Below are 15,949 nucleotides of genomic sequence, written 5' to 3'. Positions count from 1 at the left end.
GTGGGGCAGGCAGGGGACTGTGTGCTGGGGGACGTGTCGGGGGAGGGCGGGAATCCCATCTGTACAGGTTGAACCCAGAACAGCAACGTGGCCCAGCTCTGAGGCTGGGCACCACATCTCCACCAGAGCTACGCTTCTGAGTTCATGGATGCTCTAAGCTATGAAAGCTTCTGGTTGCTTCTGTTCTGACTCTGAAACATATGCTGTCTAGAGCTCTGAGTGGGTAGATGGGGGCCAGACTGAGCAGAATGCGATCTTCCTGCATACAAACAAAAATAGAAGCGCCTTGGGGCCTGGGTACCCTGTTCATGAATCTTCAGAGCATCTCTACCTCATGGGCCAAGAATCTTCTAGACGTCTGTCATTAAGGAGCCAGCATAACTTGCTTACCCGTGACTCACATGCCTAAGTTAATTACAGGGCTGAATTTGAATCTCGTTAATTCCGAAACAGCAGGACCTGGTGGGAGCCAGGCCGAAGGGCGCTACACCGCCTGCGATCAGACACGGGCTTGGTGCATGCATTCTACCTAAAGAATTCTGTTGCATTCCTTGGCTTTGTCCAACTGACTACAGAAGTATTTACAGATTGATGGCACCTCAATCTGAACTGCCTGGAGTGTCACCTTGGCATTCCTTTGTTATTTGATGCACTTGAAAGTAATAAAATTCGTATTTGCTAATTTTCCTTTACTCCTTTCAATGAGTCCAAATTAATGAAGCTTCTTTAATTTTCTCATCTGTCATCTGTCTTCTCTTCACTCCAGGAAGGGATTCCATTATTTGTTTAGAGGAGACTTTCCATTGGCCTGTCCCCTTTCCCTCCAGTTTTACTCAGATCAAGGTGCCTTTGAATCTGATTAGAAGTGTGGAGTTCACATCTAAACACTGGGGACAGTCCCTCTGCCGGTCGCCGCGGGCTGGAACGGAACCCAGAGGTCACCCTGGGCAGCAGCTTCATTTTCAGGTGGGGACAGAGGTTCAGAGAAGTGAAGTGACCCTCACATGTCACAGGCAGCTTCACCCAGAGCCTGTCAGGACTTGAACCCTAAACTCAACGCTAATCACCTAAGGTGAGGATTGGAGTCAAAGGGTCTTCCAATTTCCTGCACTTCTGACAAACACAGGTCTATTTATTCTTGCCAAGTTGTTACTGTGCCCTGTGTGATTTTAGTAAAACGCCTGCCCTAAGGCTGGCCTCGGATACAGTCCAAGAGGGCAGGAGACAGATTATCTGATCAGCTGAAGAAAACCATTTAGTTTACTCAGCAAAAGAGGGACAACCTTCAGCGCTTGGACTCCTTTTAAATAAATGACCCATGGTTAATTATGATCTCCCAGCTTTTATCCTTTAATCTCTAGGTTTAAATTCTCCAGCAGTAATTGCCCCTAACCTACGCCTGTAATCACAACTGCAGACAAAAGCAAATCTTCCTGCAGCAATTAAAAAAAAAAATCCTTTTTTTCAAGCTAAACTATATCTAATTAGTACAATAATAGTTCCCCCCTTATCGGGATAATTGCATCTTTAAATACATTTTTCAGATTGGAGAGCGCTGTTGTGAAGGCATTTGAGAAGATTGAATGCCAGCATGTTTTGTTACCCATTCATTTGTGACTTCAATCATTACTATAACGACATCTTCTGCAACACGATTGCTAAATTATACATTAGGTATCTTTCCAAGCATATTAGATAAATTTTTAAACAGACCAGTAGGAATGATCATGTCACACACTTCAACTGAGCTACAGGATAGATTCCATAACTTCATTTAATATTGACAACAGCTCAATTTAAATCTTGAAAAAGCAAATGCCTTTAATAAATTTGGTGTGAATGATAATATATTTGATACAACTATCATACAAGAGTGCATACATATATAAATCACGAGTAGAATTATATACATTTCAATATATACCCCATATATATTTTTTCTACTCATATTTCTCTCTTTAGTAAAACAAAGCAGTTTTACTGTACATAGATGTGCAATGCTACATTAAGTCCTGAGTCATTTAAGGGATCATTAATAAGCTACAGTAAATTCTAGTCTTTCAGCTAAAGATCCAGTCGATTCAGCAATAAAAATGTGAAGAAAATGTTTAAAAATATGCATTTAGCGAGGTGCTTGTTTTGTGCTTAGCAGAGAAAGCTAGAAAGCGTACAGCAGCCATTTAGGTAAATTTTCTCGAATATTCAAGATTAAACAAGTATCCTATTTGAATGGATTTATCAAAGTTTTAAGTGATGTCACCTACATCCAATTTGTCAAGCATGGAAGACTCCAGTCAAGACTGGACTGAAAATCCCTTTTGCAGAATATGAAATTCTGTGTAAACATCAGCGTTTAGGTATTATACAAAAGTTCAGACTCAAACAGGGAAAAACGGAAATACAGTGAAGTAATTTTAAAGGCTTTTCTTCGGATACAGCCAGCCACATGGAAGGAATATAAAAAATAAGAGTGTATTTGGTGACAGAGGAAACCAGATGAAAGTCATTAGGGAGTTCTGGTCAACCCCCATTTCGGGAAGCCCCAGGTTGGCTTGGCTCTGAGGGTCCGGGGTAATCGAGCCATCAGGACAGACTCTGAGCACAACAAGGAGGAAGCAGACAGGGAAAAGGCCACATTCAACTGCGATGGACAGTCACAGCTGCCCGGCAGGGTCACCATCGCAAGCCCGGCCTCTTGGGTGTGAACCCGTGAGGGGTCCGGCCCTGCACCGGGGGCCCGCGCTCGGACGAGAAGGCACTGCGTCGGTGTTCCTCCATCACCCGCGCTACCCCGTCCCGTGGCTGCTGTAGTCAAAGACTCCTTTCTTGAAGAAGGGCGAGAACTCGCACACGGTGTGTTTGGACAGCGTCAGCCCCACCTTGTCGATGTGCAGGGGAGACGTCGCGGATTGGAGCATCACGCTGAAAAAGTCCCTGAGGTACCTCTGGGGAAGAGACAAGAGGCAAAAGCACGGTCAAGACACTGCTGGGGGCAGTCGAGGGGAGGAGAGGCTCGTCCAGAGGCTCGTCCCTCCCAGCGCGGAGGAGCCGTCCTCAGACACAGCGCCCCCGCCTGCCTTCCGCACGTCACGCCAGCCTGAGGGGCACAGCCACCACGTCCACCGTGCAGGGGACGCTTCTGTGGCTCAGAGCTGACTCCCAGACACGGCTCAGGCCCGCCCGCCTGCAGACAGCGCAGAGGACCGCCAGGCGGTGCCGGGCCGGGAGCGGGTGGGGGTGTGCGGGGTGGGGGGGGGCGGGCTTTCCAGTAACAGTGCCGCTAGTCAATATCCTGTTTTTAATGAAGTCATTTCCCTCCCAACTCACTCATTAAATAGAAAGACAGGTAAGCAGAGAACAAGAAGGCCGGCCGTCGGCACGATGCTAAACGTGCATTTTTACAGCACAGACGCTCTGCTTGGATCCTGCTTATAAACTACAGGCAAAGAAATACTGGGGACAAGAGGGTCAGTTCCAAGCACGAATATTTAGATTGTTCTGCAAATCCTACGATCACCAGTGCAAGGAAGTCCTTGCTAAGATGAACTGCTCTGAACCCCTTGTCGCCCCTCCCCCGTGCCAGAGCAGCCGCCTTTTTGGGCCGCGGGTGCTGGCGGGATGCATTAAAGAAAAGGGGACACACAGAAATAGTGTATTTCAGGTCAGGCAAATGTTTATCTCTAACAGAAAATGGGGCGGATGGGGCGGTTTTAGGCCTGAATCTTTATTACTGTTTCAGCTTGTTTAAAAAAATATAAATCCTGTCCCAAACTTAGAAATTAAACATAGTAATTACAGACTCGGTAACAAAAGAAGTGTGTCTATGAAACATGGCCTGTAACAGTGGTCCCCAACCAGGGATGATCTGCTCTGTAACAGAGATACAGAGATTTTTTATTCTCTCTGGGGGGTGAGTGGGGGTGGAGGCCAGGGACAAGGCTAACATCCCTGCCCAGTACAACCTCTGTGCAAAGAACTGTTGGGTTCCAGATGTCACTAGTGCCACAGTTGGGACACCGTGGCCTGGGGGAAGTTGAACTCAGCTACCTGCGTGAACTGCCAACTTCAAATTTACCTCTGAAAGGAGACATTCTGCTCAGGGACAATTTGGTAGCTACTGCCTTAAAAACAATAACAAGGATCACTAATAATTAACATTTGTGTAGGAATTTACAGTTTCTAAAAATCTTTAGCATCTAATTTTTAATGCTTTGTGGAAGTATAACTGATGCCTGGTAACTGCATATTTCAAATGTCCAATCTGAGGCGTGCTGATACGGGTATCAGCTCATGAAACCATCCCCAGAGCAAGAAGACAAACATTCATACCACAGCCCAAGGCTCCCTACGTCATCTAATTTGAGGTTATCTTCATCCTCTGCCTAGAATTACCTCTTTTTACTACTGTAACACCCATCATCAGGTGAGCAAGTCTAGTAATCAAGAGAAGAGACTTGAAAACAACAGGTTTTAACTCACATTCTCTTTCCTTTATTCAATATTCCTCTCATTAGTCTTGTGATAATCCCTCAAGAAAGGCTCTTGAAACAGAAACCAGGTCCAGGTAAGAAAGTGCCAAGGCCAACTGCTCCAGTCCTTATTTACACCAGAGACGCAAAAGGGAACCTTCCTGGACTTTTCTTTGGGGAGGGAGGCTGAGAATACCCACCCAGAGGGGCCTGAGGGCCATCAAACAGGGTTACTAGACAATATGGACCATGCCCGGCCAGCCAGCGCTTGGGATGAAAAGCACATGTGCGAAATGCAGAGTGAGATGATGGGGCACCTGCCGTGGTGCCTGGAGCTACACCCCGCCTGCGGTGCAAAGCAGAAAAAGAGCCAGCATCGCAACAGTTCCCATGCAGCCGCTGTGTCTCCCAGGGCGTGAAAATGCAGGCTGACGCTCATGACAAACTCGCCTTCAAGATGAATCGTCAGGATGGAAGGTGTTTAAATCCAGGAACAGGTGCTGTATCAACATTTGTCATAATTAGTTCACCAGGCAGGGGCGCTTTAAAGGGCCTGCCAAGCCTGAAGGGATAATGAAGAGAGACGCGGAAGTAAAAACCATAAATAAAAGAAAGGAAAAGAGAATGTACTGGAGACCCCGTTCCCTGCCCCGGCAGCACTATACAGAGAGAGGATGCCCGCCGCAGGTGATGCCACTGCTCAAACTGAACACATTAGCGTGCCTCGAGGAGACCTCGAGATGGAAGGATCTGAGGCAACTGATTCTAAATATTACGGATGAGCTTTTTCTTTGCAAAACAAATCTCCACTCAGCAGGGTCGGGCAGCCTTGGCTCCCTTTACGCAGACCGCTTCCTTGGTCAAAGAAACGCCGTGATTAGGAAGTGTTCCTCGCAGTGACCTCGGAGTGCTCTGAAGTGTATGTGGTGATGTGTGACCTTGGCTGGTGGTTCCAGAGCCACATGCGTGAAGTGGGCAGAGCCAGTTCCTCCTGGGGAATGACAAACCCAAGGACCAGGGCTGGGGACACAAAACGGAACCAAAATTCCAGATGGTTCCTGAGGTCACGGACAGCACCTCACTTTTCTGTGTAATCTCCCACCATCCCCGGCACACCGCCAGGCGGGGGAAAGTGCTTACAGGAAATCTTCATGACTGACTTTGATGGTTAAGTTCAAAAAATTGAAGTGAATAGAGAGAAAATGGCATTCCTCGTAAATGTATAGCCTAATGAGTTTTTAAAAACTGAATGCACCAGTGTGATCAGAGCAGGATAGAAATACTACGATACTTTTAGAGCCCAGACAGCCCTCCTCACTGCCCCCTCACAACCCTTCCCTTCCCCAGCCGCTGTCCTGGCTTTGGCACTACTGGTGGGCTTTGCCAGTTTTTGAACCTCATGTTGACAGGATCACACAGAAGATACTCTCTTGAAGTTAAGGGCAGCCGTGGTGTGTTCATTTTCGCCGCTGTGCAGTATTCCGTGTGACCACGCCCACCCACTGACTCTGGCAGTTTGGTTCTTCTGTCTGCATCTCCTTCAGTGATGAAAGCTACTTCTACAGAATGGTGTCTGGTGCACGGGATCTTGCGAGCACTGAGTCCAGGGGCAGAGACAGTGATTGCACAGAAACCTGGGCCAGACTGGCCTGCTGGTTTTGGAAGTTCTCCTGGGGAGGTAGGGGATGGCTGCGGCTCACTCAGGGGACATAAAAGCTGGTGGCAGACATTCCGGGGGTGTTCATCTACATGAGCTTTCCTGGACTGCATCATTAGCACCAAGACCCAGCCCCACCCAATAGTCTGTAGGCTTAAAGGCTGGGAAGCCTCAGGCCAAACAACATACTAAGTGGGAACACAGCCTCACCCATTAGCAGATGTTCTGAGCCACAATCGCCTCTAGACAAGGCCCTACCCACCAGAGGTCCAGGCCGAGCTGCACCCAGCAGTGGGCAGGCACCGGCTCCTCCTGCCAGGAAACCTGTACAAGCCTCTAGTCCAGCCCCATCCACAAGAATGGTGTCTGGTGAGTCAAGTTTATGACTATTCCTCCAGGAAAGAAGTTTCCCCTTAGGGCTGCAAGCCTCAGGCCAAGACCAGCCAACACGCTAGGACTCTGCTACTGCACGTGTTCAACATACACTATCATTATATAAAATCCGCACCTATGTGCACACATACTTATATTAGTCATTTTTGCTGCCTGAGCGCCCAGTGTTTTCCACAGCACCTGTGGCTGAAGGGAGAAAATTAAAGTGCTTCCTGTCACAGCTCCCCTTTTACTGTTGACCCAGAGACACCCCTGCCGCCACTGGTGCGTGAAAACCCGCCCAGGAGCTGAGCCGCTTCCCCAGGGCAGTGCACGTGATGGAAGAGGGTCCCAGCGCCTGAAGGCCAGCAGGCTCGGGGGGCAAAGCAGAACGATCCATGAAGTGCAGTGTCCAGTTTTCTGTTTCTTTCACACGGCATCTTCTCCGTTAAAAGCAGAAATAAAAGCAGGCATATTTAAAATCTTGGGACCCCTCAGGGACCACATAAGGCCTGCAACCCTTGCCCGCCCTGGTGGGGTGGCGGGTGTCACACCGGATGCTTGGTCAAGCGCCCTGGATCGGGGCTGCTGAGAACAGAGCTGCACCCGTGGCGGCTGTGCAGGGATGCAGCCCTGCCTCGGAGGCTCAGAGGATGAAAATCATACAAAATCCAACCTTCTTTCAGTAAGACTGGGAGCTGGGGATGGAGTGGCAGAGCCAGAGGGGGCCTGGGGATGTCTGAGCCTCAGCCACTGAGGAAGCGGGGAGGGGCCAGGAGGTGACGGGGCACAGAGGGGCTGGCAGGGGAGGGCGGCTGGGACAGAGCGGGGGAACAGCAGCGAAGGGGGAGAAGGAAGACAGTGCCACCGTGTTGGGGGTGGAGGCCCGCGAGCTGTTTCCCAAGGTGGCAAAAAAGACTTGAGAACGGCAGATATATTAGATACTTATCTAGGTTTTTTTACTCTTTGCGGCTTGGACCAACACTAAAACATGAGGTGTTTTTTTATCAGCACTTCCAGGAAAATCAAATTTAGATGGCTAATCTTTAAGGCACACTTTGGGATGACGCAGAGTACCTTGATTTCATAACCTGTCTTTCTTCTCTTTCTTCTACTTTCCTTTCTTCTGTGGCCATATTTGACTGTTTTTTAAAGTTAATCTACACAGGGGCTGTGAGCGGGATGGGGAGACGTGCAAGTTCCTGGGAGACACGGACCCCCATGGGTCAGTTCCAAATAAAGTGTTAAACTGACAGGTGCTTTGAAAAAAGATCCCCCCACCACAGAAACAAAGTCCTGTAGAGGACCACGGACTTGCAAAGGGGAGGCCGACAGAGGCCAGTGGAAGGATGCGGACACACAGACTGTCAGAGACCCTGTGCCAGGGTAAGTTGTCCTTTTTCCCCTTTACCTCTTACCTGCTAGCACCCCTCCGAGTGCCTCCTTAGGACGGTCCCCCACGTGCCCACGCTAGGCTGACCAGCCACCGCCTCACTCCTCTCATGGAAAGACCACTTATCAACAGTTTACAACGCCCCAGGAACAGCCAGAACTTTCAGTGGTGTATCTCATCTGATGACCACAACAACGCTGTGAGGTAGGGGCTGTTATGAGCTCCATCTTCTGGACGAAACAACTGAGGTCCAGGAGGCTTCAGAAATGTCCCAAAGGTCAGAGCAAGACATGGGAGCACCAGGACTCACACCTGGATCTTCTAGCACCAGAGGCTGGGTCTCAATTACCAGGCTGCTGTCCACCGTGTCCGCCACCCTCTTTCTCTGGGGGACCCCCTCTCCTGAGCACTGAGATCTCAGTGGGCCAGGCCATCTGTGCTGGGCATCCTGGCTGCTTTAGCCAGAGACACCGCCTTTCCCGTCCCACCGACGCTCTCACAGAGACCAGGGGCACTGGGTGACCTGGAGTTAACGTCCCACACACACTGGGGAAAAGACCTCTTTCCGAGGCTTATACCCTTCTACACGGAGCCCCACGCGGGTCTGCTCAGGCTCCGCTATCTTACTTACTGGAGAAAACGCCCTTGGTGGGCGCTGACCATTACTTGACTGCCCTTGCTCTGTTTCCCGGCCCTCGGAGCATTCACAATTCCTTCTGAAAAACCACCTTCCCCTCCCTTGGGGACTGGTTATCTGGCTGACTTAGGGCAGAGGGCTGGTGATTTTCTCCCAGGATGGAGATTTACTCCGGGATGGGCACCTCATAGCCAGAGAGCTAAGCAAAGACACCACCTGGAGGCTGCCGGGACCCAGGGTCCTCGGGACAAGCCTCTTCTAGAAGGCAGAGCCGCTGCCATACAGCATCTCAAGAGTTTATGCAAGAAATTCAGGCAGATTCAGGAGGGCTTTTGGTCTGCCCAGTCCCAAGCCCACTTGCTTACAGTGACCACAGGCATTTCCTACTGTTTGCCATCAAGTTAACTGATGCTCCCCTGGGGGTTGGCAGGCACCTGTCACAACCAGAGGAAACCTTCCATCAACACCACATCCAACTCCTGGGAGGCTAGTCTGTTGAGATCAAGGCATCTGCCCAGGGCACTTCTCTTAGGAAGAGGTCAACTCCAGGAGGCTTTCATGAATACTGTTTCAGATGGGTCAGCGGTCCTACAGGTCGCTGCCAGCCAAGCACGAAGCTGGAGGCTCCTGCCCCAAACCCAGAGACACACACAGGCCCACCTTTAAAATGCCAACGCCATTTCAAAACACAATCACCAAACATCATTAATCTTTTGAACCAAGACACAGGTGAATATGGTCTATTGGCTGTGTTAATGAGTTCTGAAAGGCGAAAACACACTCCCTACGGCAATACAAGCAAGAATTTAGTCAATTATTTTAGAGGTTTAGCCGGGCACCTCAATCAATACACTGCACTGAGGAAAAAAAGAAAGAAAAGGAAATATAACATGCTGCTTACATGCTACTTCACTTTAAACATTCTTGACGAGGGTCGTTAACATGATTCATGGGTGACCTGCAGTATAGCGGCAGTCTCGGCTCTGGCTGAGAGGAAAGAACCCAGTTCCCGGAGTAACCTGGGTACAAGCCGGCCTCCAGGTAGCCTCTGCTGAGCTTCTCTTTTCAGCTCGGGAGATTCTGCATGAAATGCTGGTCTGCTCAGAGGGGTGACCATGTGCTCTACAGACCGTCCAGGCAGAAACCTGCGAGGTCAGCAGGGCGCTGGATGATGGCGCTACTCCCACCTTGCAGCCATTCCCTTTCAGGTCTGGGATCTGGAAAGAAGGCAAGGTTTGAGACCTGGGAAAGGAGAGGTGCGTGGTACCCAAGCTCAGCAAACGATGTGAACAGGGAGCCAGGCCAGAGAGGGGAGGCTCAGCATGGGGAGGAGCAGGGCTGGAAGAAGAATGTGGGGGACCTTGAATCTGGGTGTGGGTTCGCAGGCACTTTGTTCAAAGCCTTTCCCAGTTCAGCAGAGCCTACGACGCCCAAGACACACCGAGGAGGCGGAAGACAGATGAGGAAACAGATCTCAAGAGGCAGTGACTTAGCCGAGGTCAACCGACTATAGGAAGCTCTTCAAATTCATGAGAAATCCTTGAAATTCTCAAGGTGGATCCTTTAAGCCTACAACATAAGGTGTAAATGTCAAGGCAACCTTTCTCTTTGGGTGGTGTGTGTGTGTGTGTGTGTGTGTGTGTGTGTGTGTGTGTGTGTGTGTGTGTGTGTGTGTGTGTGTGTAGATGTAGGAATGAGAACTGGGCCTCAGAAGCATTTGAAAGACCTTACTGTTTTATCTTTTGGCTTCTTTCCTTCTATTTTAATTAGCAGGGGGATAAAATCGTGACCACTTTATGTTAAGAAGTTTCCGTTTTAATAGGGCTCATGACTCTAACTGCAGCCTACTGCTTTATTCGTGTGCAATATTTCACCCCAGCTGTGTCACCCTAATGATTTCCCAGCCATCTCATTGTTGTGGAGCTCTCTTCATTTTACAAAATTTCTAACATCAATCCATAATTTAATTTAAAGTTACTGAAATTATTAAAATTGAAATGTTCTTTAAAAATGTAATAGGGCTTTAGCCACCTCTCCGCTGTGACGTATTGACAGAGATGACAGTTCAGTGGCATTCCTCATTTCCTGAAGTCATTAGCCATGGTGGCAGCTTAAAGACAACTATCAGTCTGATACGACTTAGAGGTTCCGCTTACCTTGCTGTACTTGGAGAATTCATCATTGACTGGTGGGCTCTGAAGATGGATCCGACCTGGACGGAGACCCACTGGGGTATTTCTAGATCCGACAGAGGTCTGGTCATCACTGGCCAGGTGTTATGAATCGACACAGTGGGTCAATATTATTCACCCAGTCAAGTCTCCCCAGTTCTAAACTCCTATATATTCTTATCTGAACACCTCTCTCTGGCTATCCAGGAATCCTAAAAATGTGTCTCCACTGAATCAACCACACCAGGTTCCTTTCCCGGCATGCCCCCAAATTTCCTCCATACTCTGATAAAATTAGGACAGTCTGAGTCAAGCAACTCAATCATCCGCCGGGTGCCCAGTGCTGAACACGGCAGTCACAGCACCGCCCCTGCCCTCCTGCACTGTCAGGATCACTATGACGGTGCCCTGCTCCTGTCTAAACTCTGCTTGTCCTTTCAGGGCTGAACCAGTTTATTCTCTGTTGATGCCTCTCTCTTCAGACCCCATTCATGCACCCAGCAAATATTTCCTGACAGCATTCCTCCTGCTGGCACTACTGCAGAATCAGTGATGGAGGAGCCTCATTCCTGGCTGAGTCACGTGCAGGCCCTTCAGGGAGATGGAACGGGAAAAGCAGGAATTAAAACACGGCTCCCAGGAAAAGGAACGAGATGCTTCTAGAGAGCCTGGGAAAGGTATCCAGCCTAGTCTGGAGAACTGGCAACCTGAGGGGTGAGTATTGAGGTGGGAAGCCCCTTAAAAAGACCGGCAGGACCCCCAAGCAGGGCCACTACTCTCCTACCAGCACCATCCGCTTCCCTGGCCCAGGCTCTACCTCACTTTTTGCCTCTGAAATGGCTTATTTACCCCTAAAATTCTATTGGTTCCCTGAGCTCACTTCTGATTGGTTACTTCCTTCACTCCTGATTGGTTATTACTCTCACCTCTGATTGGTCCATTCCCCTCACTCCTGATTGGTTATTTCTCTCACTCCTGATTGATCTATTTCTACAAAGCTTGTTCCTAGTTGGTCAACTTCTATTATACTTTATTTGCATATGATGTTGCAAAGTGTAAAACTGGTAGCCTATAAAGGCCTGTGTAAACCTACAGCTGGGGTCCAGAGCTTGGAATGTTAACTCCTCTGGGCCTGCTAGCATAATAAATCTGAGTTCTCCAACTCTCCAAGTGCTGCTTGGTCTCTCGCCCAGATCAAGGTTGCTGTCACAACTGAGCTGTAACACATTTTTCTGCAACCCTGGACAAAGATGCTGAAGGAAGCCTGTTCTAGGCAGTGGTCAGAGCATCAAGCCTCATGGTGAGGAGGCAGAGCTGGGGGCAGGGCCAGCAGTCCAGCAGGCCTGGACTGTGCACTATGCAGTGTGGGGGACACGCTGCCCACAGGTCAGCTCTCCACCAGGTCCCAGATGGGGATCCCACCCTGTGCTCTGAGGCCTCTCTTCTCTCTGTTCCATTCAGTCCTGCTGGGGCTTGGGTGGAGCCTGTGGACTTGTTTTAATCAAGAGAATGCCTTGGAGGTAAGGCTGACAGTGAAGAGGTCGCCTTGTAGGTTCTGGTGTCCCTGCCAAGCCCAGTCCTGAGTGGGGCTGTGTTCAGAACGCAGAAGATCAGCGGCCTGACCGGACAGTGACACTTGGAAAAGACAAATTGCCCGCTGAGCCCTGCCCACGTTCCAAAACCACAGCATCACAGCAAAAATGGTGGTTTCCTTAAGGCACTAAGTTTTGGGGTAGTTTATTACTCAGTGACAGATTACCAAAACACATGTGTTTGGGAATAAGGTAAGAGATGAGGGAATAAATGAAATTAGCCAAAGCAGAACAGAAAATGTTTCTCTGGTTTCTAATTTATGACTAGCCATAAATTACAGTCCTACCCTGCTTCATGCCAACCTCTTCCAACCTCTTCTGCATTTCTAATGAATCTTTCTGTCTCAGCAGGTACTTCTCTTCTGTCCTAGGTTTTAAAGTCAATACTTGGAATAAGTAGTCATCATTTGACATATGGCATTCGTTTCTTGATGTTACATAGAATTCCGAGAGCTCCGAGCTAACATGCATCAGGGTGGAAACGTTAGTCGTGATTACAGAATCCGAACTATTCATTACAGCTATTCAGAGACTCTTCTTTATGAGTTTAATGACATAAGCGTATTGTATTGAATTATTATGGTACTGCATCAATTGCACTCATAAATTTAATATACTCAGTCTGGTTCACATATTCTAATAAAATCCAGCAAGCTTTAAAAATTTTATAAGGGATGTGCATTTAAAGTCCACGTGATACTCGGTTTTTATAGGCTGCGTTCTTGCTTGGAGCATGAAGGAGCTGCAAGGAGCCTGAAGGCCGGCCAGCGGGCTCGGGGGGAAGCCGTGCAAGCAAACGAGCCCCATCAGGAAGCCCGGAGTCTGGCTGGACCGAGAAGCGGGCTGAGCTCTTCTCCAGCACGGGTCACTGTCCGTGCCATCTTTTTGGCTCACGGAGGGGAACAGAGGAGTCGAGTGTCTGCTATACGTATGAGCCAGAAGGGACCACACGTGTCAGGAGGAGACACAGAGCTTTCGGACCATCTCCCAGGCCCTGCTCTCAGCTTTGTGTGGTTGAAGCAAAACATGGGAGGAGCCCAGCTTCCAAGGCTCAGCCCGGTTCTTTGATTTTTATTTACTGGATCAATGTAAGAGATTGATACTGAGCCAAATACATGTGCGGAGCAACCCAGCATCCTCACTGTGGAGGGGAGGCACACCTGGGCCGTCGGGACCGCGAGGCTGCTGGAGTCCAGCCACACACCACGAGCCAGCTCCCGGGGACTCGGTCACCCTGCAGCCACCACGCTGGGCTCCAGGACAGTGCCGCCCAGGGACAGGAAGTCCCTGAACTCCTCTGCACCTCTGTTTCCTCATCTGACTGTCTTTTTAGGATCAGAATATTAAATGAGCTACTGTCTGTAAAGTGCTCGGAGCAGGGCCCGACTTGCACGGTCTGTTAAGTCAACATCACTGTCACCTACACAGCTTTGCCCTCTGGGAGTTAATGGGCAAATGTGTTAATTTTCTCCTCTTTCAGATGTTTATAAACACATGGGCTTAAAGCATGGAAGTATTTAATGCTTCCCCCTTCAAAGGAAGGCAGGAGGCGGCAGGGATCTGCGATGCCTTTTCCCAAACTCACTTCGTATCAGATATTGGCAGACCCTTTCTTGCAAGAGCTACTTTAAAGTAAGGAAGAGTTAAGACGTTTTTCAGAATGGGGTACCATATTACAAAGAAGTTAAAAAAAATACCTAACCATGCCAGGTAAATTAATTACCCCCCAAAGATCATTTTAAGATACATTTTGCAGACTGAGATTCTGTAAAGTGCCATCTGGGAAAAAAACCAAAACAAAAACAGACACAGGCCAAAAAGAATCTATTCTTTTCTTTGTTTCTAAGCTCACGATTCCTTCTGGCACTGTACAAACCTTCAAAGAGGTTCCTGACATTTGGAGAGAGAAGGACCACTTCCAATGACCCACTTGACTGACAGGTTTTCAAATGAGAATCTTGCTGTGTGGCATCTCCTGGCTCTAATGTACTTACACTCAAACTCAAAGAACCAGGTCCTAAACACTTAAGAATCAAGAGGCGGTTGCACACTAATTACCGGCATCCCAGGGTCTCCCTTTCAGTGGAACCGGGAGCTGATGCGGGCGATGCTTCAGGAACCCTGAACGGCTACCTCGTTCCTCTCCACCAGCTGTGCCTGTGGTCCAGCAGGACGATGCTTCCTTTTGAAGTCTAGCCTAAGGTCATCTGTATGTGGATGGCAAGTTTTCCTTGGCTGCCCCTGAACTGGGCCACCACTGAGTAACACGGAGTCCCTGAATTCAGGCCAGGAGGGTAAGCTCCTGAGACTCGGGGGGGGGAAGGCCACTGCCCCTTTTTTTTTCCTCTGGACTCGGGGCTCCTGACAATTCCTGTGGGACTATTTGCCTTGCAGATTATCCTCCAGCCTTGAGAGTCATTTCTCAGTGTCCACACACTGCCCTACGCCCCGGGGAGGGAGCGCCACGGTCATGCCCCAGGTGTGATGAGGGCTGGGGCCCCGACGGGTGGGCCTGTGACCCTGCCCCACAGAGAAGATTAGCCAGGGATTTGGATTATCTGCACCAATGATCCCCTTCACAGGGGACAATGACTGCGGCTCGACGACGTCAGGGAAGGTGGAGGTGGGGAGAAAAGCCAGATCAAAACTTCTCTAAATAGAACATCTCTCATTTTCAAAAAGGAGGGAGTAGGTCTATATTTCACATAGGGAAACGAAAATAAATTCCACTGACAAACAGATATGAGCTACAGAATTAAGCATCTATGTTAAAAATGCACACCTTGCATCCATGTCCTTCCTGCATGGGGCTGTGCTCGTAAAAGACGTTCTCCATTAGGTGAAGGGCGCAAAGGTGGCCGTTAGGTAATATTTACTGATCTTGACAAACAACAAGAGGTTTTCTTTCCTCAGTACCTTGTGGCAAAATTTCACAGGTTTACAGTGTCTTCTTTCTCCTGAACAAGAGATATTTACTAATTTACTATTGAGAATGACGCCTCTCAATTTACGCTTCAAAGCCAAACTTTAGAAACTTGTAGCGCTGTCCTGGACGTCTCTTATAGCCTGAGCAGCTGCTGCCAAAGAAAAGCAGAGGATGTTGCCCACGAGGTGGGGGATCACACACGTGCTTCCCTAGATGCTCGCGTCTGGCCGCATTCAACGCCAGGCGAACCCCAAAACTGTAAGCGTCGGTCTTTCAGTCGGCAAGACTTTTAACATCAGCGGCTGTTTTAAACAGAAAGGCTGGGCTGGTATTTCAGTAAAAGTTAGGGAATACTGACAACACGTGGACCAAAAGAAGCTCGTTCAGGTGAAAAGGAAACCTCACCAGCTAGGGGGTCCTGGAGAAAGCGATGGGGGGAGGGGGGTGCTTAATCCAAGACACGGAGGCTAATCTGACAGCCGCAGACCCAGCCGCAGGAAGACTCCCTTTCCAAGGAAGAAATGCCAGTTTCTGTGGACTGCACTGTTGCTCGAATATACCCAGATTCTTTCAAGTAACAAACTGCAAATAAATGCAAACTGGAAGGCGTGCAGTATAAATGCAAAAGGAAAGGTGTGGCAGCGACCGACCGCATATACCGAGAACATAAACAGCCTCAGGCGACAGAGCAGATGGCCCCCGCCGCTCACAGCCTCGCCGCAGAGCCCTGGA

The 15,949-nt window shown here is 49.1% G+C and overlaps 1 protein-coding gene across 4 annotated transcripts in view; it reads right to left on the bottom strand.

Moving 5' to 3' along the window:
- The window catches only part of KIF16B (kinesin family member 16B), a 257,261-nt gene that overhangs the window by 12,050 nt on the left and 229,262 nt on the right, over positions 1–15,949 (bottom strand). For 2 of the 4 annotated variants that reach the window (XM_072943788.1, XM_072943794.1), the window contains one exon: positions 1,796–2,945. The exons of 1 other annotated variant lie outside the window; for it this stretch is intronic. In XM_072943788.1, coding sequence (XP_072799889.1) covers positions 2,787–2,945 — 159 coding nt within the window. In that variant the 3' untranslated portion in view covers positions 1,796–2,786. Of the gene's footprint in view, positions 1–1,795; positions 2,946–15,949 lie in introns of those variants that run through there. One more of the 4 variants, XM_072943789.1, reaches the window with a different exon arrangement.

Source organism: Vicugna pacos, chromosome 19 (genome assembly GCF_048564905.1).
Source record: "Vicugna pacos chromosome 19, VicPac4, whole genome shotgun sequence".
In the NCBI taxonomy this organism is placed as follows: Eukaryota; Metazoa; Chordata; class Mammalia; order Artiodactyla; family Camelidae; genus Vicugna; species Vicugna pacos.
Note: the sequence above shows the minus strand (reverse complement) of the source record. Positions and strands in the feature narration are given on the sequence as shown.